At 41.7% G+C, this 26,684-nt stretch overlaps 1 protein-coding gene across 1 annotated transcript in view; it reads right to left on the minus strand.

Annotated features, from left to right (window-relative positions):
* Positions 1-26,684, minus strand: part of LOC109910435 (matrix metalloproteinase-16) — a 210,268-nt gene that overhangs the window by 115,796 nt on the left and 67,788 nt on the right. The window contains exons 2-3 of the mRNA XM_020509632.2: positions 21,692-21,840; positions 5,600-5,722 (exon numbers count right to left, since the gene is read on the minus strand). Coding sequence (XP_020365221.1) covers positions 5,600-5,722; positions 21,692-21,840 — 272 coding nt within the window. The remainder of the gene's footprint in view (positions 1-5,599; positions 5,723-21,691; positions 21,841-26,684) is intronic.

The following is a 26,684-nucleotide window of genomic DNA, read 5'->3' on the forward strand; positions in this document are numbered from 1 at the left end:
ATTAACGGTGCGCTTTCAACCAATGAGTGGGAACTGGAAAATTTTCAGATCAAATCTGGAGTCAGGAGGCACTGTCCTAAATGCCTTGTCTTGTTCGTCTTTACCGACTGATCGGTTTGAACCGGCTTTGGGAGTGACATGTTAAGCAGAACCGGGCTGAACGATCCTTTGTCCCCTACACCACCAGGTTAGATTAACTAAAGATGCCGATGATGTGGTTTGCAGGGGATGAGGTGTGCACCAAAAAGTGGGAGGAGTGTAAAAGCCATGGTAAAACAGGAACAGCACATGTGGAAACAAAATCCAATTGTGGGAAAGGATCTTGTCATCAGTTACAAGGCACTGTTGATGTTGGTATATGTGTGGCAGCTCTGTAGCAGTGTTATTCACCTGAACCAACACCGCTTTGTTTGGAGATCGAAAATGAATTATGTCCTTAGGGTCGTGATGTACAAATCTCTAGATAAAAGGTGAAAAATTGTTCTGATGTAATCTGTATCATAAAAGAATCATAGAATCCCTAATGTGCAGAAAGAGGCCATTAAGCCCATTGAGTCTGTACTGACCCTCTGAAGAGCATCCCACCCAGACCCCCCACACCCCTACTCTATCCCCATTATGCTATATTTACAATATTTACTATATAATGCCATATAGCCTGCACATCCCTGGACACTATGGGGCCAGTTCACCTTTGGACTGTGGGAGTTCAGAGCACCTGGTGGAAATCCACTTGTGTCTTCATCACTGGTATTTGTGATGCCCATTTTTATCTGCAGATGTATCAAGCTTTGGATAGAGCCTCAATGCACAAACACCATGTCTCACTAGTTGCTCAGATTCCCAAATGTCCCTCAGGTTACAAACAGTAGGTCTGGCCATATTGCTGCAGAATTCTCCATTCAGTTGAACTGGGTATTACCTCTTACTCTGGTGGAAAGGTTTGCAAAGAAAAACACCTTTGACCGCATGTCCATCAGGGAGTAATCTGCACATACCGTTTTTGAAGGCTTGTGGGAAAAGGAGATGGTGGAGCATATTGGATGGTTTACTGAACAAACAAATAGTCAGTCATTTGGTAGAGTCTCCCTCATTTACAGAAGTTTCAAACAAGCACTTAGATGTAACCTGGCTGGTGGGGTAGGGCACTCCTGTCATACCCTCCCTGCACTCCTGGTGTCTCAATATCAATATGCGCTCCTCATGAAGTGGCTACAATGGGAAAGGGGTCATTGTGCAAACTTTTCTGGAATGTGCCTTTCCAAAGAAAGTTTGGAAAGGGATACAGTAGCTTTAGTTGAAACTCATCTCAAGCAGCTCCATAAAGCAGTATCCTGATCCCATGGACATCTAGAAAATGTGCAAAGGTGGAACTGAAGGGGAAAGTCAGGTATCAGCGCATCAAATAGTCTATCAGGCAGGAAGAGCTGTTTCTACTTACCTTCTCAAAATTCTTAGCCATGATACAATCTCATCAGAAACGGTCATAGAACAATAGTAATGTACTATCATAGCATCTTACAACATAGGCATAAGTAACAATGACCAAATCATGCAGTCAGAAATCCACTGTTCCTCCCTGTGCTTTGCTCTTTGCTAACAGGGCACTCCAAACAAATACCAGACTGAAGTACAATGACTGAACAGAGTAAGACTTCAGTTTGGTGAAGTTCATACATTAGGTTGCTACATACACAGCTTTAGAACAAATAGGTAAATGACTGCATAACAATAGTGCACAGTCAAATGTAGTAATAAGTCTTTTGACTATGCAAATTTCAAATGACTTTGACTATGCAAAATGCTGCAAATGCTACCTCGTCAATAACGTTCACCAGATTGCTCATGAAACTTGTCAACAGTGCCCAATGTTAGAAATCCTTGTTCAAAAACAGGACAGTGCCAAATCATTCTGCATTTTTGGCAATGTCCGCGGTATAGTTGTAATCCTTGGTTTGCATCTAGGGGATTAGAATATGAAAGCATAGAGGTAATAAACAGGTACATGAAATTAATTATACCAGTGTTACAGTGTTAGTAGTCCACGAACCATGTCATGATGTACAAATCTCTAGATAAAAGGTGAAAAAAATGTTCTCAATATAATCTGCATCATGTTAGAATCACAGAATCCCAAATGTGCAGAAAAAAGCCATTCGGACCATCCAGTCTGTACTGATCCTCTGAACAGCATCCGACCCAGATCCGCACACCTCCACCCTATCCCCATAATGCCACATTTGCCAGGGCTAATCCACCTAGCCTACACATCCTTGGGCACTATGGGGCAATTTAGCATAGTTAGTTCCTTATTATGGGAAGGAAATAAAATGAATAGAAAGCAAACTGGCAGCGTGGTGGCTCAGTGGTTAGCACTGCTGGTTCACAGCACCAGGGGCTTGGGCTCAATTCCACCCTCAGGAGCCTCTCTGTGTGAAGTTTGCAAATTCTCCCTGTGTCTGTGTGGGTTTCCTCCGGTTTCCTCCCACAGTGCAAAGATGTTCAGGTTAGGTGGATTGGCCATGTTAAATTGCCCCTAGTGTACAGGGATATGCAGGCTGGGTGGGTTAACCATGGGAATGCAAGGTTACAGGGATAGGGTATGGGGGTGGATGCTCTTTGGAGGGTCGGTGTGGACTCGATGGGCCGAACAGCCTGCTTCTACACTCTAGTGACTCTATGTTGCATTTTATTGGTTTGATGAAATAAAATTACTGGGAATAAAGGGTAGTAATTCCAACAAAATATGATGAATGCCAGAAATTTGCAGTAAAGACAGGAAAAACTCAACAGTCCGGCAGCATCCATGGAGGGAGATATTGAATAAATGGGCAGTATTTAATAATCCTCCTGAATGGCAGGAGTAGGTTGTGAGGGGGGGAGGTGGGGTGTATAACAGAGTAGCAAGATGGAGGTCATGCCCTATTTCCCAGTGTTTCCAGCCTGCTGATGTTTCTGGCAAGGTACTGGTAAGTTCACAGGTTTCAGAGGTAGGCCATCCACCCAGCAGGAGAAATCCCTGCAAACTGTTCACCGTGCAGGGAGCTGGAAACCCTCCAGGATACCAGCACATTACCTAACTCTGATTTAATGCTGACGAACTTCCCAGAAGTGCTCATAGGAAAGTTGCCACAGGGTCTCCACAACCATAAATTTCAGGTCATCAACCTCTCAACAGAACTGTGAAAGGTTAGAAATACAATAAGTTTTTGAGCAAGTGAGATTGGGGAGGATGGGATAATTCAAGGACCGCATGGTCTATTCCTGCTTCCATTTCTTGTGTTCTCAAAATGCAGTTCTTAGCCATGGTACAATGTCATCAGAAAGGACCACAGAACAGCAGCAATGCACTATAGTACAACATAAGCATAAGTGACAATGACCAAAGCATGCAGTAAGAACTTCACTGCTCCTTGATCTATGTTCTGCTCTTTGCTAACACGGCACTAGTGGGAGGTGATGGCCTAGTGGTATTATCACTAGACTATTAAACCAGAGGTCCAGGTAATGTTCTGGGGATCTAAGCTCAAATACTGCTTTTGCAGGTGGTGGAATCCAATGAAAAAAATCTCAGACTAACAGTCTAATGATGACCAGGAAACTATTGTCAGCAAAACCCATCTGGTTCACTAATGCCCTTTAGGGAAGGAATCCTGCCATTCTTAACTGGTCTAGCCTACATGTGACTCCTGACTCACAGCAATGTGGTTGATTCTCAACTGTTCTCTGGACAGTTAGGGATTGGCAATAAATACTGGCCTGGTCAGCAACATCCACATCCCATGAATAAATTTAACAAAAAAGTCTCCAAGCAAGTGTCAGTCTGAAGTACACTGATTTGACGCAAGAATAAGATTTTTGATTGATTAAGTTTGTGTTAGATTCACAGATTTAGAACAAATGGCTTACTGTCCATATAAAACTTGTGCACACTGAATTGTAGTAACAAATGCTCAGCTGTCGAAATGTGAGGTTCCTCAGTTAGAGGTTTTGCTGTTACATTTACTATAAGATGCTGGTATAAAATGTAGTTTAGACGCAGGATGGCAAAATAACAAAAAGGAAGGTCTGTGAATGGGTGGAAGACAGGAGGAATTAAATGACAAGACAGTTAGTTGTGCAGCACCAAAGAGAATGTGAAGCAAGAGCAAAACAAAGGGAAGATATCAATTCAAGTGACAGAAATCTTACGCATCTTCTGAAGAGTCAGCAAGTGCCTTGAGTAACCCCCATTGTGGAAGGCTTGGCAATCAGAAGCCTTGTTGCTTGCACTCTCTCAGCAGAACTGCTGTCTTAGTTCTCCTATGTTGCTGCTATCCATAGGCACCACAATAATTGGATCAAGAACCCAGGGTCACAGTCTTAGATATACGGTAAACCATTCCAAACTCAGATGAGGAGTAACTTCTTCACCCAGAGAACGGTAGGCCGGTGGAATTCTGTGCCTCAGAGTGTGTTTGAGGCAAAACTTTGAATGTTTTCTATGAGTTAGATACAGTTCTTAGGGCAAAGGGGATTAAATGATATGGGAGAAAGTGAGAATAGGATACTGAGTTGGATGCTCAGCCATGATCATATTGAAATGGGGGGGCCAAATGGCCAAATGGCCTACTCATGTTTCTTATTTTTCTATGTCACCCTGTATCCTTTCCCTCTCACACCAGTTCCTCCCCAGCCCTGTTGCATGCCTTAATCCCGGCAGTGGGCCGGCACTACTGCCTTCAGTTCTAACTCTCAGCTGTCAGTTACAGTGTCTATATTCCGTGAACTATACTGTGCCCGACCAGCTTGACATTCCTTTTCACTCCCTCAGTTAAATGGCTCCTGCACCATATAGCTGTGGTAGTTTTATCCTTCCCACCTGAAGTCCCTGCTTTTCTCCACACAAAGTGTAAAAACATCAAATCTGTTGGAAAATTGCAAAATTGCTGATACTTCCACTACTATCTTCCCCTTGAAATTAAGTCATACTTAATACATCTAAACAGTGATATCCAAACTGCGATACGCACTAACAGCAGGTTAGGCTTCCTTTTAGGAACACACAGCGATTACCCTATAGTGAAAATGTTTGCATTTACTACAGTTTCCAGTCTTGGGAGCTTATCATCATTATGCTTTCTTGTCAAAATTATGTTCAAACAATTGCATCTCAAACAGCTGAAATGACAGCAAATCTGGACAGCAAGGAAATATTTTTTATTTCACTCAACAATTGATCATGCTTGTTTTCACACCAAACGTATTAAGTATATAACAAGCTTGCTAGCATACATTCTAGTTTACACATAGCCTACAGAAAAAAACAATTTTTTCACTGGTTCATGGCAGATTTCTAGGAAGTAATATTTTACAGATCACTGACAGTCAAAGGAAAGTGCTGGGAGGGTCAGCGATTAAAAAAAGAGGAATATTTGAGTGTGACCTTTGTCTGAAATCATTCTCTTTCAGTTGCCAGACAGGTTATGCATTTCCAGGATTTCCGGCTTATATTTCAGGTTTACAGTACTGACACTTCTTTTTTCTTTCATTTTTATGGGACACATACAATGAATAAATGTGACGCAGTGTTCATTTGGTGATGTGTGTATACAGGTACCTGTAGGTGATATGTTTGTGGTGCCACTTCTGTCCAGTTAATGCGTAACGCTTTCTTCTAACGCTAAATCTAACGTTGGTGCCAAACTGGTCAGGCACACCACAGCGCGGCTTCTTCATCCAGCTGTGAAAGATAAAAGAACACATCCTTAAACCGTTGCATTTGTTCTCCTTTTTTAACAACGAGCTTCACTGCTTTATTTTTTTCTCAATGCTCTTTTGAACGAAAACCTCAATTCAAGAGCTTGTGGAACTATTCCTCAGTTCTTTAAGGAGAGAGGGCTGATTTTAACTGTCCTGACAAATTAGCAAGAGTAGACCCACCACATGATTAACACTTTGAGTAATTTTCCTTTGAAGCAATTAGAACTTTACATCAGGTAAGTGTAGTCCCAGAGGGCTGCTCTCATTCGTTAGAGGGATGACTGGTGGTGAGTCTAACATGAGGGCCACTGTACCTCAGGCAAGGGATGGGATTGAGAAGGCGGGACTTAGATCTTAACCTCAGCCAGTGCAGGATTTGAATCCATGCTGTTAGCTTTCCTCTGCGTCAGAAACCAGCCATCCATCCAACAGAACTAACCCACTTTGGTTAGAATGCTAAGAGTGGGGGTTGGATCACTGCAAAACAGGCACCCAACCAATGTTTCATTTCCCACCTGGCAGGGGTACTCAAAACTCACACCCCACCCCATGAATTCTAATATATAATTGCTATTCTTATTTATCAGATCTGATTAGAGTTTTAGTCCTTTTGAATTAGACTTTGCTTCATCACAGGAAAGTTCCCGGAGAAAGATTCCAACTGAAAATTATGAAAGCTTAATGGGCCTGATTAAAATCTGATTGTATTTATCAACAAGTTATATATAGGCCATTTAATAATTCGGTTATAACATCATAATCCATTCTTTACTCATGATTATCACTCAGCCATCTCCACCCTCCTCAATCAGTTGATGTCCGTCTTTTAAAACAGTGGTTGATTACAAACATTTCAGTGTACCTTTTCATTTTGCTAAATGGCCCGAATAATTAAGGAAACTTTCTTTCAATGTTGAAGTATCAATGATAAAATTTTTGGTGCACTGGATAAACCTTCAGGTGAATATGCATAAATGGAACAAATGTCATTTTAATAATTAAAATATGAAACAAAACAAGCCAGAAGCTATAATTTCAATCATCTTTTGCATAATAATGGTGATTAAGTAGCAAAAAAAATCCCCATGATGTAATGTAGAAGGTCTGCATTTAACAGCACAATTAATTAAAGATTAATCCTTGTTGATCCTAGACTAAGTGCTTTAACCACTTGCTAACATATTTTCCAATTCATAACTGTTAACTGGTTTAATTATTTCATGAAGAAACTCAAATTCTGGCAGTCTAGCTCTTTTCCTATCACTTTTGAAATATTTGTTGTATATCATGACAATAAACAGTTCTGAAATAATCTTATTTATAGTACCTAACTTTCAAAATATAGAGCTATATCTGGATGGCAGTCATCACTGTTTACAATAAACAAGTTCACACACCACAGCAAAACTGAAATATCTCTGAACATGAGGAGATATTTAAACAAGACAAACAAAACAGGTTCTCACCTCAAGGTGATATCACTATATCACATGAAAGAAGCAAGGGACAGAATAAAAAAAATGAAGCTATTAAGGTGTCATTATTCACATAATAAAGTGAACTAAAGCAAACTCTACACATAACATAATTACATAGAACCAACAGTCTGACTTATAAGCGATTTGTGCTAAGGTACTTTACCAAAATGGACAATTGCCAGAAAAAGGGTAAGGTACAACACATACGCTTACAAACTTAACCTGATTTAAGGGGCATACGTTTATTTTTAGAGAAATGTTCAAAGCATGTTTGTTAAACATTGGAACGAGTGGAGGTGTCCACTTATTGCAATCTGAATTTGGGAAATTGTGAATGTTCATAATCATTTCATGTTTCTCTTTGCTGCAACATGTACAATGCCAAAATGACGCACTTTTTCCATCATCATATCAAACCTAACATCATAACAACACACTAGATTGGTTGTGGTTAAGTAAAATTGCACGCAAGTATAATCATTCACTAATAATTATGCAAGTGCAATCTAAATTTTGAAAAGATCTCAGATGATTTAACAATTGTATACAGTGTTCAAAGTTAGGTCAAATAGTAAATCATCAATAATTCTGAGTAAATTCATTGCGCGATTTAATGCTAACAAAGAATGTACCAGATTCAATTGAACAAGTTGGCTCAATTCCACCAGGTGGTGAGGGAAGGGGCTACAACTGGCTGCTGTCTCACTATACAGAGAATGGATTTCAGTATAAGAGCAGGGATGGCTTTCTGCAATTATACAGGGCCTTGATGAAACCATTTCTCGTCCGCTAGCTTCCATGATGACCTGATGAAGGCTACTATTGTCACATACAGTGGCCCAGATGTTTGTCTTCCCTAACTCCTCCCTATCTGTTAGGCTGTCGTTAAGCCACCACAACACTAAAAGGTTTATCATTCACCAGCAAGAAAGTTCAATGAAAACTTCCTCAGCTAATTAGCATAAGAGCTGCCTTTAGCTCAATTTGTCTGTAAAATGCTAAATGTCCAGGATACTTCAATAACAGGGTAACTTTTCTTTTTATTCATTCACAGGATGTGCTGCCTAGATCAGCAGTGAGTCTAGAGTCACACATAAGCCAGACCAGATAAGGATAACCGCTCCCTTCTCTACAGGACATTAATGAGCTAGAAGAGCTTTTCCCCAATGATGATTTCATGATTGTCATTAGACTCTTAGTTCCAGATTTTTATTGAATTCAATTTCAATCCATAGCAGGATTTGAACCCAGATCTCCAGAATGTTGCCTGGGTCACTGGAGTAATAGTTTAGCAACAATACCACAAGGCCATTACCTCCACCTTGTTCTAAAGCACTATGCAGATTCAATATTCACCATCCTTTGAGGATCTTTTCTTCCCCTAGTTTTGGTTGAATATATCCATGGCTTCAATAACCCAGATCTTTATTCTACACTGGCAGCAGAATGGCAATGCAGGCATCACTGAGCAAACAGACAGATGAGGGAAATGCATAAACTTGTAACAACAGGACATAGATTTTTTTTAAGATGACATTGGGGAAAAGAAGTGGACAACCTCTTGGGACAAGGACGAACAAAAAGTAAGCCTGAAGAGAGATGACACTGGCATTTGTTGCCAAAAATCTCTCTTCCATGATAGCGCATCAGTGCAATGACAATCAAAAACAATCATTCTAGCACCTTCACCCTACAAGTAGAAGACCAAGATTCGCACAGTGTGACACATCACTATAGCTGTGGAGCTATTAGTGATCAGTGTCATCTTTTTTAGGCCAAGATGAGTGACAAACCCCTATGTCACTTTGACAGTACTGGATCTAGGAGGTGACAGATCTGGGTAGAGTACTTGCAGTGCTGAAGCCCATTTGGCTAACAGTGCAAAATCTTAGGACAGCAATATATGCCAAGCCTCTGGCAGTCTTTGTCAAACAATAGTTGGGCAGCAGAGGGAAGCACTGTTTTTAAAAATATCAGCAAGGTATAGAATTCGTTTTTCTGTAAATAAAATTAATATCTTGTTTGGAATATGCTGTGCTTTTCAAATGAACATAGAACGGTTGTAGCACAGAGACCATTTGGCACTTTGCATTTGTTCTGGGTCTTTTCAAGAGTAACTTTCCCAGTCCCAGTTCCTTGGACCCCTGCAATTTTTGTTTTCCCAAAGTAATTATCCAGTTTGCTTTTGAAAGCCATGATTGGATCTGTCTCCACCATACTGTCACACATTGACTCCCAATTCTAACTGCAAACTGTGTAAAAAGGTTTTTCTTCAATTTGCCATTACTTCTTCTGTCAATCACCTTAAATCAGTGCCCTTTGGTCTTCAATCCTTTTTGCGCAGTTATTTACAGGAAAAGGAGAATTTAGGTAGTGTATTCTTTGTTATTCAAGTAACATTTCGTGGCAAAGTCACATTGGATATTGTGGCTTGCCATAGTGCCAGCAGGAAGAAAGTGAGGCTCAGGAGTTGCCAATGCATGCGATCAGATGGTAAAGAAGTTGCTGAATCTTTTTATCTGCTGCTTGAAAGTGATGCCAATTTGGATGAATTGAGTAACTGAATGAAACAGCATACATCATCGACATGGAGTCATATAGGTGTCCTGGAGAGTGCTTTAGAGGGGTATGGTCCTGGAAAAGTCGAGGTTTCTTGCCACTTTTAATTCCTGCAAGCGCCCAAAATCAGCCTAGATGAAACCATCAGGTGCACCGTTCAAGTAAAATATTCCAGAACGACAAATGCAGTCTATTTGCGTCTTCTGTCCTTTGGTACGCTGTCTGATTCTTCTGCCTTTTATGTGTTTCTGGCTGCAACTGCTCCTCCTCCACTCTAATGCTAATTTAGGTGTTAGTTTAGAGATTGGGCAAGTTGGTGGTCCCAACAGTTTTTCAGGGAATAGAGAAGCACCACGTAAAAAAAGAAGTGGATGCTTCAGTGATTGAAAAGTGTAAAGTGGGCCAAAGAAAATGTTCTTCAGAACACTTAATTCGTTGTATGATCAGCTAGACCACTAAATGGATGGATCATTTACAGTTGTTAAACTGCTTCAGCCACTCTAAGAATAATGGGAGCCATAGATATGTCAGACGTAGCAGCTGGTTTGAAGCTTTTGTTTCTCAGACAATGAAAAGTTACAAATAGGCATATGCAAAATATTCCACTCACACTATAACATGCCCTTTTTCCTGTCTCAATTTAATTAAATAAACATGACTGTTTGAATCACTTTCATTTGAGATAACAAGCGTGCTACACTAGAAAAGAAAGACATGTAAAAACACCTCCTCCAGGTGGTCTCACATTAAGGGCAGCATCTCATTTTGTTGCAAATTGGGTTGACTTCCTACTCCAACTATGTGCAGTTGCTGCGTAGCAGTCTGTTCAAGACAGTGGCACAATTAACAGGGACTTGTAACTGTGTCATGTGAGGCAGATGTAGCAGTAAGTAGTTGCACATTTTTAAACTTTAGGAAAGAAAGGTTAAATGTTATCCATTTCAAAAAAAAACTAGTTTTGCTGTTGTTATGACACTTGAAGAGATTCACCTTTAAGGCAACTGCAGCCATATGTTCTCAGGCAAATTCAATGAGCTGCATTTTGTTGTCCAAATTATAATGAGGTTAATGGTGTTCACTGTTATTTATGCTTCTAACATACATCAATTTCAGACAGGGAGCTCGTGTGTGGTATTGTGCCACTAACCAAAAATTGTTGCTGGAATTGTACCATTCTGCCATTAGCTTTATGGACTTGGTATTTCACTTGCATATCAGTGGTGAGACAGACAATGAATGACACAAGGTTGCTAGACTTGCCCAAAAGATGTGCAGGTTAGGTGGAGTGGCTGTGCTAATTTGTCCCATAGAGTTCAGGGATGTGTAGATTAGGTGGATTACCGGTAAGAAATGTGGGGATAGGGTGGCGGCTGGATATAATTAGGATGGTCTTCAGAGGGTTGGTGTTAACTCGATGAGCCAAACAACCTGTTGTCGCACTGTAGGGATTCTATGATTTGCAGGGCAGACACCAACAAAATTTGCAATGGGAAGATAAGTCTTATCATTATAAGTGTAACTATTTTTTAAATGCATGATTGCTAATCATTGGTAATCAACTCATCTGACACTAAAGAAAACCATTAAAAAATGAGCCTGGGGTTTTTATGCTGCAGTGGTAGCTTCCAGAAGGTCTGGGTGCAAATCCCACCTGCTCCAGACGTGTTTCATGACACGTCTGAACAGGTTGATTAAAAACTATCTAAAAATGTGCGCACCAGATTTTGTTCCCAGGTGGAAGAAATCCTGGCTCTGCAAAAGTGATCTTTAAAAATTGCTACGCATACGTTCCATTTTCAGTGCAGGTAGATGCAGGCTGGTTTGGGAGGTAGGCCAGCTTACCCAGGGAGAGCGGTGAAGGCTGCCAAATCCTCAGCTGAGCTTGATAGAAAGCCTGCAGAAGGGCTGTGGCGTTGCATTCATTAACTGAAGTAAAAATAAAATATAAAAGGTTCCTCCAGACCTCACCTTCAGACCCACCCCGTAATCCCTCTAATTTCCCATGATGCATCCATGCCAACCTTTGACACTAATACCCTCCACCTATCCCCTATAACTTCTCATATTTTTCATGCCACTCTATGACCTTCAACCAATCTACTACCAAATCACCAATGTCCCTCTACACATTAGGCATAACCCCTCATAATTCTATGCCAAATTAGTGCCTACTTCCACGCTTTCCTCCTTCACCTTCATGCCAACCTATCTAGTAACCACATGTATCAATTCACACACGAAAAAGAAGTTCTGTTACTTAAAATTCCAATTTGCAGATCACCCTCTATTGAGAAGAACTCTCATTCACAAAAACACTTTATCACAGATTTTGACAGCTTGATAATTTTTAACATGTCTTGAAACTTCTTAATAGCTTGACACATTTTGATAGTGCTTCATCGTTCTTAAGTCACCTTGACATTTCTTGAAAAGTTCAACACTTCTTTACAGTTCTTGACAATTTGACTCTTCTTGACACTTTCTGACGTGAATTCACAAGTTGGACAGAAGATGCACCATCCTCCAAAGTTAAAAATCCCAGAAGGCCGCCTGACCCTCTCCAAATAATCCCTGATCCCAACACCACACCCCCAAAATGATACCTGAAATCCCCTCCCCCTGCCACCACCACCCAACTCCCCCATGCAGTATTGTGGCTATCCAAAAGAAATACACTGCAAACAGGTCTATCTCCATAACTTGAACTCCAGGCATCAAGGATTCCAGAATACCAATTCAGTGGAAACAGTTGATAAGTTAAATGGTAAGCTGTCTCCAGAAGTGATATCACGCTTGAACCATGCAGCACCCTCAACTCCATTCTCATAAAAATGGTAATTCCAGGTTCAGAGTGGGGACATATTACTTCTAATGTCTTTGCCAATTTTGAGCTTTCTGTCATAGTGAAAACCTGGCCTGAAAATTTCTACAGATATTACATATTGGAGATTTTAAAAATGTCAATTTTAATATTTCTAAATGTACGTTTTTCTGTTGTATTTCTTTTTCTCTCTCAATCTAATGTTCTTTGTTCTCTTTGTAATGTTCCCTCTCTGTAATTGATTTGGCACAAAATATGTCCACTAATTTACATTTTATTCGCCAGTCTTCCACTGCTTATTTCTCAATCTGGTTGATTAAGGAGATATCCTGTTGCTTGCCCCATTTGCTCAGACTGCAGGATGCCCAACTACCATCACTGCACTGATATCAGCTTCCATTTATAAGAACTTAGTGAGAATTTTTTTTTGGAGCTGCAGTCTGACTAATAGCAGACACTGTTATTCATTTGCTGCGGCGAATTGGTCCAGGCGTTCTCAGCCATTTCTGCGATAATTGAAAAACATTGCACCAAATCTCCACACCTCAAAATCCGAAAACAGTCACAGAATTGAGACGCTAGAGAAGTTGCACATTGTAATTGTTTATTGTTTGACTTTGGCCTTTGGTTCTCCACAGTTTCTGCTCATTCAAGTGAACAGACACCAGTTGTGAGTTGGCAAGCGCAGATGCCAAGTGCCATAAATCGAGAATGTGGACATCACACAGAAAACTGGAAGAAATGGGCGATAAGCATTATAAACAGAGGGAGATGGAGAGCTATGGGAAAAACAAGCCAGTTTTGGAATGGTCCTGTAGAGTGTCTGCAGACATGATGGACTGAATTCTCTCCTTCTCCAAAATGCTATGGAGTCTACAGAGCATATTTTTTCCTCAGAAAAGTAGTCAAAAAAAGTTATTACATTTCCACTGGCACATACTTTGCCAGTTAGTAATTAGTTCTCATGACTCAACCAAGTCAGTGGTTTTTCAAGGTAACACAATTTGACTTATCAAAAAGAGTTGAACACCTTGCACTTCACCAGCTGGCTGTCACACAGTTATAAAATGTGTACTTTAATGAAAAGTTAAAGAATCCTGCTTTTCACCAAAAGGAATGAATCACTCATAAAACTGTGGTCAGACAAGTCTCTAAAGTGTGGGATTCATATGAAAAAAATGAAATAAAATGTTAATGGGAAGTTGATTACAGAAAAAAAATAGAATAATCACACTTCTTAGCGAAGGAATTATGACCTTTCTATGTTCTGCAAGAAGAAATCCTGTACTTCAGCAAGTCTGAATTAGGCACTATTGAGCAGCAATAGAGAATCCAAAGCCTGAAGCAGGTACACTATCAGAGTGTCATTCCCAATGCTGTAATCTTTAACGCTTAAGCATCTTCATATCATCCTTGTGTAGCAAAACACAACAACAAAATAGGGCTCTTGTGGTCTAAGTGGTAGTACCTCTACCTCTGAGTGAAAAGGTACCAGGTTCAAGTCCCACCTATGCCCTCATATGCCTGAACTGGTTAATCAAAAGCATCTATACAAACAAGTTAGAAACTCTTCTAAACAATGTTTAAAGTCCTGAGTGCACAAAAAGACATCATTCAAATTACTATTTTGGCAGAATAGATCTAATTTCTTTTGTTTTAAACCTGCCCTCCTTCCACCCTCCTTCCGCCCTCCTTCCTTCCAGGTCATAAAGTATGGATGGATATGTACACAGGTAATAACTACTGTACAAAGTGGCCAAAGCTCTAAATATCTACCTTTCCACATTGCTTTTGGTCGGTAGTTCCACTCAGGTAAAGTAAGTGAAATAACTCCACAGAAGTCAGTTACCAACTCATCCTTTATTTACGCATGGAGTATCCTTGACACTGATCCAGCTCCCTCAGAGCCAGCTCTCAGAGCGAACAGAACCTCTCAAACTTGTGTTCTTATCTGTCATCTAGGGCTCCCTGATTGGACCAGATTAACAGACCCAATCAGGAAACTCATATTCTGTGAGGTCTATCTGGCTGACCTCGTTACAATCACTCCATACCTCCTGCTCTGAGTCCGAGGCCAGAGGCTGGTTCTGTTATTTTTTGCAGCTCCTCCTTGGGCATTTCAGAACCAGATCATATTCCTCCAACTCTACCTCTGATATGGTTGGTGTATAATGCACAATGGCTCGCCTCTTGTGCCCGGAGCATCTTGAAAGAAATTTATTCTCCCCTTCAGGTGGCAAAGGCGTCAATGCGGTGACATCTGCCATGTTCATCTCAGATTCCGAGGTATCTTCAACACTTGATGGAAAGGGAGAACCCACAGGTTCTAGAACAGTTGGAAAGGCTGTCCAGGAGCTGGGCACATTTTGCTCTTGTACCATTTGCGTGTTTGTAGCTTTCATATGATCCATGTGCTTATTCAGGACCGTCGTACCTACACAAACTTTATACGTCACTGGATCTGATCTCGCGTGGACTGTGCCTCTTACCCATGCAGGACTATTGCTGTGGTTCCTACACCAAGCTTCGTCCCCTCAAGTAAACTGACTCTCTCGCTTAGAGGAGTCTTGTATCCAGCATTGGCATTCCTGATACCATTTAATCCTCCACCCGGAAAGGGAAGATCAGATTCAACCTGGTGCAGACTCTTGACCCCATTAGCAAATCTGTTGGAGCTATCCCTGCAGCTGCATGAAGGGTGGTCCTATAATCAAATAGCAACTGGGACAGTTTGGTATCTAGTGAAGCTGTAGGCTGTTTCTTTAATTCTGCCTGCAAAATTTGGTCTGCTCTTTCTGCCAAACCATTGGATGATGAATTGTATTGATCTGGCCTTATATGATGAATACAATTCAACTTCAGGAAATACGCAAATTCCCTGATGTAAATGATGTCCCATTATCTGTGACTAATACTTCTGGGAGTACACGTATTGCAAAAGACGAGCACAGTTTTTCTATCATTGTCCCCGTGTTTGACGAATGAACTCTATGCACAACCAGCCACCTTGAGAGGGAGTCACAACGACTAAGAACATTGAGCCCATGAAAGGACCGGCATAGTGAGTGCGTAACCGGGTCTAGGTTTACCCGCCCACTCCCATGAATGTGGGGGAGCTGCTGGTGGTAATTTTTGTCCTTGTTGGCACTCTGGGCACTGCCACACCAATGTGGCTATGTCTGCATCCAATCCTGGCCATCAGACATAACTTCTTTCCAAACACCTTCATTTTGGTGGAGTTCAGCCTGGCGGTGACTTTTACTTGGAACAATCCCTCTTGCTCCCCCATGATAATATGCTGTCTTCTACTGTGATCTGGTCTCTCTGGATCCAAAAAGGTTTCAATTTTGATTGTGACGGCCCTTTCGTTCCCCCCATCACTACCAGCTCTTTCTGTTTTGCCAGGACCAGATCTTACTGTGTCCGAAGTCTGATGTTATCAGCTGTGACTTGACATATCTCCAGAAAATTTAAAACCATCACAGACTCTTCCAGTGGCAGTACCAGCGGTGGTGTATCTGCCAGTAGGAGGTGGCTCAACACATCGACGTTTACTACTTAGTCTCCAGACAGTGTTCCAACTTGTAATTATATGCACTGAGCATTCGAGCCCAGTGCTGAATTCAGCCTGAAGCGATGAGCGGCACTGTCTTGGTCTCTTTATGCAATCCTAGCAGAGGTTTTGGTCCGTTATTATTATAATTTATATCCGTAAAAGTATTGGTGGAAATTCCTGACTCCAAATACAACCGCCAAACCTTCCTTCTCTATCTGGGTGTATTTATGCTCTACATTAGCCATAGTCCTGGATGTATATGGTATTGAGTGTTCCTCTCCACTGGGCCACCTATGAGCTAATACTACCCCAATACCTTATGGGGGAGACATCGCATGTCAATACTGGATCTTGCTTGGGATCATAGTGCGCCAACACCCTGAGGATGATAGCTGTTTCTTTCACTTCCCTAAAGGCTATGGCTTGAATATGCGACTATTTCCAAGGCTGACTCTTATTTTAAGAGTTGATGCAAAGGTGCTAGGATGGAAGCCAGGTTACGTGTGTACTTTCTGTAATAGTTGATTGCACAATGTTCAGCATCATTCACGACTCCTCAGATACTGAAGCAGTCCATGTTCAAATGGACAAAGAACTGGACAATATCCAAGCTTGGGCTGACAAGTGGCAAGTAATATTCACACCACACAAATGCCAGGCCATGACCAATACAAATAACAGACAATCTAACCACCATCCCTTGGCATTCAACAGCGTTACCATCACCGAATCCCCCACTATCAACAACCTGCAGGTTATCATTGACCAGAAACTCAACTGGACTCACCACATTACCACAGTGGCTACAATAGCAGGTCAGAAGCTGCACGAGTAATTTACCTCCTGACTCCTGAAAGCCTGTCCACCATCGAGAAGGCACAAGTCAGGATTGTGATGGAATACTCCCCACTTGCCTGGATAAGTGCAGCCCCAACTACACTCAAGAAGCTTGACACCATCCAGGCCAACCAGCCCACATGATTGGCACATCCACAAACATTCACTCTCTTCACCACCGATGCTCAGTAGCAGCAGTGTGTACTATCTACAAGATGCACTGCAGAAATTCACCAAAGATCCTCAGACAGCACCTTCCAAACCCATAACCATTTCCATCTAGAAGGACAAGGGTAGCAGATATATGGGAACATAACCACCATCAAGTTGCCCTCCAAGACACTCACCATCCTGCCTTGGAAATATATTGCCGTTCCTTCACTGTCGCTGGGTCAAAATCCTGGCATTCCCTCCCAAGGGGCATTGTGGGTCAATCCACAGCAGGTGGACTGCAGCGGTTCAAGAAGGCAGCTCACCACCACCTTCTCAAGGGCACTAAGGGATGGGCAATAAATGCTGGCCCAGCCAGCAATGCCCACATGCCACAAACAAATAAAAAATAAGTTCACCAGCCAAAGAAAGGACCGAAGCTCTGGTCGTGATGTGGGAGCCGGGGCGCCTTTGATCACCCTCACTTTATCTTTCAATGGGTATAACCTGGTCTTGTTGCAAGTATGTCACTTGGGGTGCCTGGAACATACGTTCTTCCCTATTTAGGGCATACACCTGACTGGGAGAAATGTCTAAGGATTATGCCCAAGTTCTTTAAGTGCTACTGATGGGTCTTCCCTGTTAATAGTACGTCATCTACATACATGGAGTCCTGGAGTAGACTTTATAAAATAATCTCCATTGTCTGCTGAAAAATTGCTCAGGCTGACAATACTCCAAATATTCAGTCTTGTATATTGCTACAAACCCTTATGGGTATTAATCATAGCATACTTCTGGGAATCCTCATCTAACAGCAATTGCAAGTACACATGACTCATTTCCAGCTTCATGAAGGACAGCGCCCCCTGCCAGCTTTGCAAATAAATTCTCTTGGGATTGGGTATTTATCCAACTGTGAAAAGCTATTTACCGTTTGTTTAAAATCCCCATAAAGGCATCCTGACCCATTGGGCTTACGCTCAGTATGGCTGGTGCAGTCCACAAACTGGACTGTTTGATAATTCCTTCGCTTTCCAGCCTTCTGATTTGCTGGAAGGCAGATGACACTGGGCAGGCCTTGCTGAATTGTGGAACTGCTTCTTCTGTTCAGGATATGGCCTTAGTGAGGCTATTCAATTGCCTGCGCTCAAGTGGTGTCCCCCCAAGTTCAGTTGGACTGGCGGGGGTGTCCACGTCCATCAGAATACCCTGCGACATATAAGATTCACTTGCCACACTTTCCAATAATAAAGCTAGTTGTAGTGTCTGTTTGAAGTCCAGTTGGGCTTTAGCTACTTGGTGCTTTTGCATGGTTACATCATTAATCCCACATACCAAATGATCTCTCAGCATCTCATTAATGGTTAAACCAAAGTCACAGGTTTCTGCCAATCGTCTTAACTTAGTCAAAAATTCTGAATTGCTAAGTAAAATTGATAGCATCTCAGAATTACAGGAGGTTTGGGATCATAATATTCCTTAGCTAAATCCATCAACTCTTAAAAGGTTTCAGTATCTGATGCCTCAGAGAAAGTTAGGCTCCTAATAACCAAAAAGGCTGCGGGTCCACAAGCTGTCAGGAAAATTACTCATTGCTTTTCATCTGCCCCAATGTCATTTGCTCAGAAAAAATAACATATTCTTTCCATCTACTGGGCCTAGTCTTCAAAGGCAGAATTGAATCAGTCAAGCTTCCAAGATAATGGCATGATGCCAGAAATGCTTACCCCAACTCAAAGACGATTTGCAAGCTAATTTCTCAGGAGCATGATTTTCTCTCGTCGCCAGGGAAATAACTCCACAGAGGTTGGTATCTCACCACCAAGTCACCCTTCATTTACACCTGGAGAGTCCTTGACACTGATCCAGCTCCATCAGAGTGAACAGGATGTCTGACACTCCCATTCTTATCTGTCAGGCAGGGATCCCTGAATGGACCAGGTTAACAGCCCCAATCAGGAAACTCATATTCTATGAGGTCCACCTAGCTGACCTCAGTACAATCACTTCAATAAGTTTATCACTGGATGTTTAATAGATTGTAGAACAGAGAACAATACATGAAAGGAACAGGCCCTTCAGCCCACCGTGTCTGTGCTGAACATGATGTCATTCTAAATTAATCCCATCTGCCTGCACATGGTCCGTAACCCATTATTCCATTACCTGTTCATGTATCTGTTTACAAGGCATTTAAACATTCTCTATCTGCTCCTTCCACCTCCCTAGGCAGTGCCTCCTAGGATCTCATTACCTTTTCTGCAAAATATATTTCGTCGCACATCTCTCTGAAATTTTCCCCCTCTCACTAGTACTTGACATTTCCACCCTGGGAAAAAGGCTGTTGCTATACACCCCTAACATAATTTTATGTACTTCTATATGGAGAACTCAGTGATCATTTCATGGCTATCACCACTAACACTAGCTCTGTATTCCAAATTTGTTTAATTCCACCAGCTGTCTGGCAGGATTTGAACTTGTGACGCCAAGCATTAATTTGAGCATTTAGGATGGCTAGCCCCATTACCACTACACTACTACCTTTTTCTGTGAGTGTGGCCTCATGTGCTATCTTGCTATTCTACAGCATTGTTGGGCTCTACTGTACTGCACCACTGCAGTGCCCTTGAGTCCACTTTCAGCATCAAGCAGGTATGGTCTTGTTGCTTAGTCCGTCAAAATCAGCTCAACTTGATGCATCAACTTTATTAAAGCCTAGCACTAATTCAAAGTCAGACATTATATTAATGGTGGTTTTGGCAAAATATCAAGTGCATAGATCTAAATCTTGTTTTGCACAGTGTGGCTCCGCATGACCTATGCTCTACATAGCATGCGGAAGGGAGCATCAACTGCATAATACAATAGACACTCGAGTGGAAACGCTTTTATTGCCATTTTGCAATTAATAACAATATATTGACTTTATTTTCCTTTTTAGGACAATCAACCATCTGTCAAAATATGGCTTTGTTCTTCTTTCAAATAGCATCATCAGCTAATCTTAATTGCAATAAAACATTGTAATTCTGTCCCCGCAACAATATAATGTTCGATTTGTGGTGCTGATTTTATCACAATTAATGTAATGAATGCCTCTTCTCATATCCTGAAGTAGTTCTTCCATAATTGTTCATTAAAATTTGGAATTTTTCAAGCTTGGAATTTCAGCTGTCACTTAAAATTTTTCAACTTAAAATATTAATGCAATGAGAACTTTTATTATGGAGTTAAGAGAAATATTCATTCTGTAATGTTGAATTTCTTTTTTAAAGAAAGGTGACAATATAGACATGGTCATTCTTTTTCAAGATATCTAGTGCACAGACTAACAGCCACTTATGATTGTTCAGGTGCTGTTTCAAGATAATGATGACAATTAATATCTCTGTTTTTATGGTAAAATGCAATCTTAACACCTCCTCTGTTGAGATTATTGTCAACCGTTAAAGTGTACTGCTGTGCAAGGATATTTATCAAGCAAAATTCAGACTTGACATTCAACTAGTTGGGCCAGATGGAATTCCAATTTAATTCTAGGAGATAAAGACATTATGTGAGGTGACTACCAGACTGAGTTTTAGCTAGATGTGACAACATACCTCATGTATTTCTTCCTTTATAAAATACTATACAAGTGCCAGGTGGGAAGAGCTAGCTGGCCTGAGAAATTGTATGGCCACTGCTCATACCAAGACAAGACATGACAGATACAAGTTTCTCTCTGCACTACCTCACAAGTGATCTTCCAGCCTCCCACGTGGAATCTAACGGCTTGGCCAAGAGAAATGTAAAACTCACTCCAATGAGGAAAATAGCTTTGAGGCTCTTAAACTTCAAACTGCCATCCTTTGGTAGGACTCAGTTAGGTTTCACTGGTCAATTTATGAAAGAGATGGAGCTTGTTTGGAACTTTAAAAGGCCACAGAGAATACAGGAGATGCATTTTCGATGAGATATGTTGGGCAATTTGAAATGTTTAACCTTCAGCTGTTCCAATAAAATAGTTTGTGTGAATATATACAGACTGGAAACTGTCTCAAACATCCTTCATGTAAAAGTCAGCTTGGATTTTTGACAATTTTAGATTCTCAGGATTGGTCCAGTCATTGCACAATGCTAAATTATTATGGAACTAATGCTACCTTTCCAGTCTTTCCTCAAGGTTGAAAATTATTTCTCAATTATCTGCATCTGCAACTTACTGGCAAGTATTTTCGTTAGAGCTTAGACTGCCTGGCTGATGGCTGTGCACAACTGTGGAACTGAACAGAAGCAAAACCTTCATCTGTATGATTGGAAGGTACATACTGAATATAAATGAATATTTTACATTTCCTGCTACATTCAGACATTCTAACTACATTAATAAATGCATTTTCACTTAAGATGAAATGGAGAAATCTTATATTTTCTGGTTTCATTGAAAATGACAGCACTGTTTCTCATGTGAATTACAAATAGGAGATGATAGATCTCTAGCAGGCATAGACAGCACTTGTGAGCTGGTGCTGGTGGAAGGGCAAAACAGGTATTCCTTACTCTATTGTGTTTTCATCCAAAGTCCCCGTAACTTTAATTCCATAGAATTGCTGCATAGCAGCTACAGCTGAGTGCAGGGACTGTGAAGAGCGTAATACTGACATTCTGGGTTCACTAGCTTGAAGATAGCCATACTTCTGTAACCATATCTGGAAAATAAGAAGAGATGCCAATCAGTCTATTATTTCTATTAAAATCAAAAAAATCATTTTCTGAAATAATAACTAAACTTTTCGAGCAAGGGTAGCACAGCATTTCACATGTTGAATGGTAGAAACAAAGTACTGCAGCTGATGGCGATCTGAAATGAAAACACTCAGCGAGGAAGGTAGCATCCATGGTAGAATAGACAAGCTGTCTCAGCGATGGACTCTAACATTCTGAGGAAAGGTTCATGTCCTAAATCCATTGTCCATTAGCTCCAGAGATGCCAGTCCTGCTGTTTCCAGCATAAATACAGAATCAGAATGAAGATTGGCCATTTTCAGGCTCCCAGATGTGTTTTTTTTCCCCATCTCAGGTTCACTAATTTCCTTACAGGCTGAGAGGGTTAGTTTCCTTTCTCAGATCCCCTTTCAGCCGGACTGCCTCAAAAAAATACAAACTCTGAAATCAGAGGTCCTATAACACAGCATGTTTGTAAAGATAACAGTTACATTATTTGAGGGAAGCAACATGTTCACTGTTGAGACAGAAGACTATAGTGCAGAAAAGAATTGCAGTTCAACTCCTGCACTGGTGGAGGTTACCATGAACGGCCCTCCTTCTCAATCAACCTCTCACCTCACCTGAGGCATGGGTGACCCTCAAGTTAAACCACCATCTGTCCTCTCTCTCTGTCTAAAGAAAGAGCAGTACTATGGTCTGATCGGACTATTGACTAGGAATGTTCTGCTGCTCAGAAGGCCTGATAACAACTGGAAGCAACTTCAGCTGTTTTAGATATAACATAGTGTGAAGCTGGAGGTACACAACAGGCCAGGCCCCATCAGAGGAGCAGGAAAGTTGACGTTTCGAGTAGGGACCCTCCTTCAGAAATTTAGGAAGTGTTAGGCCAATAGGCATCATTGCTCACCTCTTATTGCCCCTCTCTACCTCAACGTACATCCTCAACCTACACCCTAGCTCCTCCATAGCTTTAGTGGCCCCACCATGCCAACTTATACCCCCACCTCAATGGCCTCTTCACTCCAACTCAAGCCTCTTACCCACACACCACGCCACCTCGACACATTCACAGCCCATTCTGGCTGATGCCCCTTATCCACTCCAAATGGTCTGCCACACCCCTCCTATCCTGGGACCCTCATACCCATTGCCACCTCCATCACCACTCACTCAGTATTCAACTTTCTTTATTCATTCACAGGATGAGGACGTCACTGGCTAAGCAGCATTTATTGCCCATCCCTAATTGCCCAGAGGGCAGTTAAGAGACAACCACATTGCAGTGGGTCTGGAGTCACGTGTAGATTAGACCAGGAAAGGATGGCAGTTTCTTTCCCTAAAGGGCATTAGTGAACAGGTGGGTTTTTCCAACAATCAACAATGGATTCACGGTCATCGTTAGATTCTTAATTCCAGATATTTATTGATTTCAAATTCCACCATCTGCTGTGGCGGGATTTGAACCCGGGTCCCCAGAACATAATCTGGGTCTCTGGATTAACAGTCCAGCGATAATAGCACTAGGCCATCGCCTCCCGTATTCAACTTGGGCAGATCTTAGGAGTGATATGTGGAAATAAAAATAATACAATTCAAACAATTGACTGCAACTCCAACTCAAAGATACTTGTTAGTTAAAAAAAAAGCTCTATTCAGGAAACTCCATTTGAAGCTTATAAATCTTGAGTCTTCCAATTTCTTATAAAAATAAACTTTGATCCAGACCCCACATCAAAGACAGTGAATTATTTGATAGCTTCTTTATACTATAAATCAAACTGTGAACCCCTTGCTAAGTTAGGTTTGAACCCCAGCCAAGCATTCATAATGGCATGGTAATAGCCCTTTGGAAATGGCACATTAAAACTGCGTAGTATTTTTTCTAACCTACATGAGACAGACTGTGAATCAAAGCAATCCAATAGATTTTTTTTAAGATTGTCACTGACAAAGAAATCAAACAATTTCTACTGTACAGAAAGAGGCCATTCAGCCCAGTGAATCTGCACTAACCCTCCAAAAAGCATCCCACCCTATTCCCGTAAGCCTGCTAATCCACTTAACATGCACATCCCTGGACACTATGGGCAATTTAGCACGGCCAATCCACCTAACCTGCACATCTTTGGAATGTAGGAGGAAACCAGAGCACCCTGAGGAAACCCATGCAGACACAGGGAGAACGTGCAAACTCCACACAGACAGTCACCCATGGGTGGTCTTAAGATGAAGTGTTTATTTCAATTGAACATGAATTAGATTTTTTTAAAAATCAGATCATGACAGATAAGAAACTTATATGCCTTTCAAGAGCACTGAAATCTACTGCATCAATTTATGACCAACAGACTTCAGGTTAAGGTACTTGGCTCAGTGAAAATAGGTTCTGTTTGAACATAGCACCAAGTTCAAATGATCGTGCTGGCTTCGGGTTCTTCAAAAAAAAATCCTTGTTTTGCATGTTCATACTGCTAGCAAAAATTGAATCCATAAGAAACGATGGTGAAATATCCAAATCCAGGTTTCTTAAGAACCAGGGAGTCTTCAATCTGACTCCACCACCAAAGACATTTTTCCCTCCCCATCCTTATCGACTTTCCGGAGGGACCACTCTCTCCGTGACTCCCTTGTCTGCTCCACACTCCCCTCCAGCCCCACTTCACCCGGCACTTTTCCCTGCAACCACAGGAAGTGCTACACCTGCCCCTACACCTCCCCCCTCACCCCCATCCCAGGCCCCAAGACGACTTTCCACATCAAGCAGATGTTCACCTGCACATCTGCTAATGTGGTATACTGCATCCGCTGTTCCCGTTGTGGCCTCCTCTACATCGGGGAAACCAAGCAGAGGCTTGGGGACCACTTTGCAGAACACCTACGCTCGGTTCGCACTAAACAACTGCACCTCCCAATCGCAAACCATCTCAACTCCCCCTCCCATTCCGCAGACGACATGTCGATCCTGGGCTTCTTGCAGTGCCACAACGATGCTACCCAAAGGTTGCAGGAACAGCAACTCATATTCCGCTTGGGAACCCTGCAGCCCAATGGTATCAATGTGGACTTCACAAGCTTCAAAATCTCCCCTCCCCCTACCGCATCCCAAAACCAGCCCAGCTCGTCCCCGCCTCCCTAACCTGTCCTTCCTCCCACCTATTCCCTCCTCCCACCTCAAGCACCACCCCCATCTCCTACCTACTAACCTCATCCCGTCCCCTTGACCTGTCCGTCCTCCCTGGTCTGACCTATTTCCTCCCTACCTCCCCACCTACACTCACCTTTACTGGCTCCATCCCTGCCTCTTTGACCTGTCTGTCTCCTCTCCACCTATCTTCTCCTCTATCCATCTTCTATCCGCCTTCCTCTCTCTCCCTATTTATTTCAGAACCCCCTTCCCCTCCCACATTTCTGAAGAAGGGTCTAGGCCCGAAACGTCAGCCTTCCTGCTCCTCTGATGCTGCTTGGCCTGCTGTGTTCATCCAGCTCTACACCTTGTTATCTCAGTCTTCTCAACCTGACCTGACTCCATATTAGACATTTTTTAAATTGAAAATGTTGATATTGGATTCCCATTTGTTTATAAATGTTGACATTCCAATTATTATTGATATCCTAGCCGACTGTACCCATTGCTTTTCACATAAAATTATCAGATTGAAAAAACTATGATGAACTTCATTGGATCGATTTCTTTCACTAATCAAATCAGCTATATTCAGATTCCCAGCAGGGCAAGAATATGCTGCAGATCACTAGCATTAAAAATGAAAGTAACAATCAGCTATGAGAATCTCTCACTTTAGAAAATGAGAACTCCTGGCAGCATGCTAATGCTCTACAAATAGATTTATCAAAATGGATAAGTAGTCAGGATTTAACATTCCCCAAGATAAAGGTCCTGTTTTGTAACTTTCAATGTGCTGAAATTGCAATGGCTGCAGGACAATGTGCCAGAGCGGGGATGTTTCAACACTGACTTTTGGCCAGGGAGATGGGAACTCCAGCAAAACATAAAATCTTGACTAATGGGGTGAATGTTCACTTATCGTTCTGGAAATGTAAGTGGTACATTGAAGATCTTGGGGTGGCACAGTGGCTTAGTGGTTAGCATTGCTGCCTCACAGTGCCAGGGACCTATCTTCAATTCCACCTTTGGGCAACAGTCTCACATTACTCCTGTGTCTGCCCGGGTTTCCTCCAGGTGCTCCAGTTTCCTCCCACAGTCCAAAGACATACAGATTAAGTTGACTGGCAATGCTAAATTGCCCATGGGGTCCAGGGATGTGCAGGCTAGGGGGGAATGCAAGGTTACAGGGGTAGGGTAGGACATGTGCCTGGGTAGGATGCTCTTCAGAGAATCGGTATGAACTCAATGGGCTGAATGGCCTGCTTCCACACTACAGCGATTATATGATTCTAAGATCTTAGCAGTTTATGGATACTAAGATCAATAGACAAATGTTGGCGTGTGAATCTCACCATGAATTATCTATTACTCCTCTATTACAGCAACAATAATATACAATAATCTCATACTCTTCATTGAAGAAAAGAAATACTCAGATTATAACATGAAGTGGTATGAAAATCAAGAAGCAAAGGAGACATTTTAGGTGCATACAGATTTATCTGCAATGATGTTCCTGAGGTGCTTGAAGACCCAGTGGGTGTATACAATGTGGCTGTAGGAAAGAATTCCAGAGCACAGTAACCACAAGCTTGGCATCAAATTGTGAAGCAGACGAGGATGTAAGTAATCTGGAGGTAAAGATGATGATGTTGTAGTTGTAGAGACATTATGAGAGAAGATAACCGCTGTAGAACT

The sequence above is a fragment of the Rhincodon typus genome, chromosome 4 (assembly GCF_021869965.1).
Source record: "Rhincodon typus isolate 14 chromosome 4, sRhiTyp1.1, whole genome shotgun sequence".
Lineage (NCBI taxonomy): Eukaryota > Metazoa > Chordata > Chondrichthyes > Orectolobiformes > Rhincodontidae > Rhincodon > Rhincodon typus.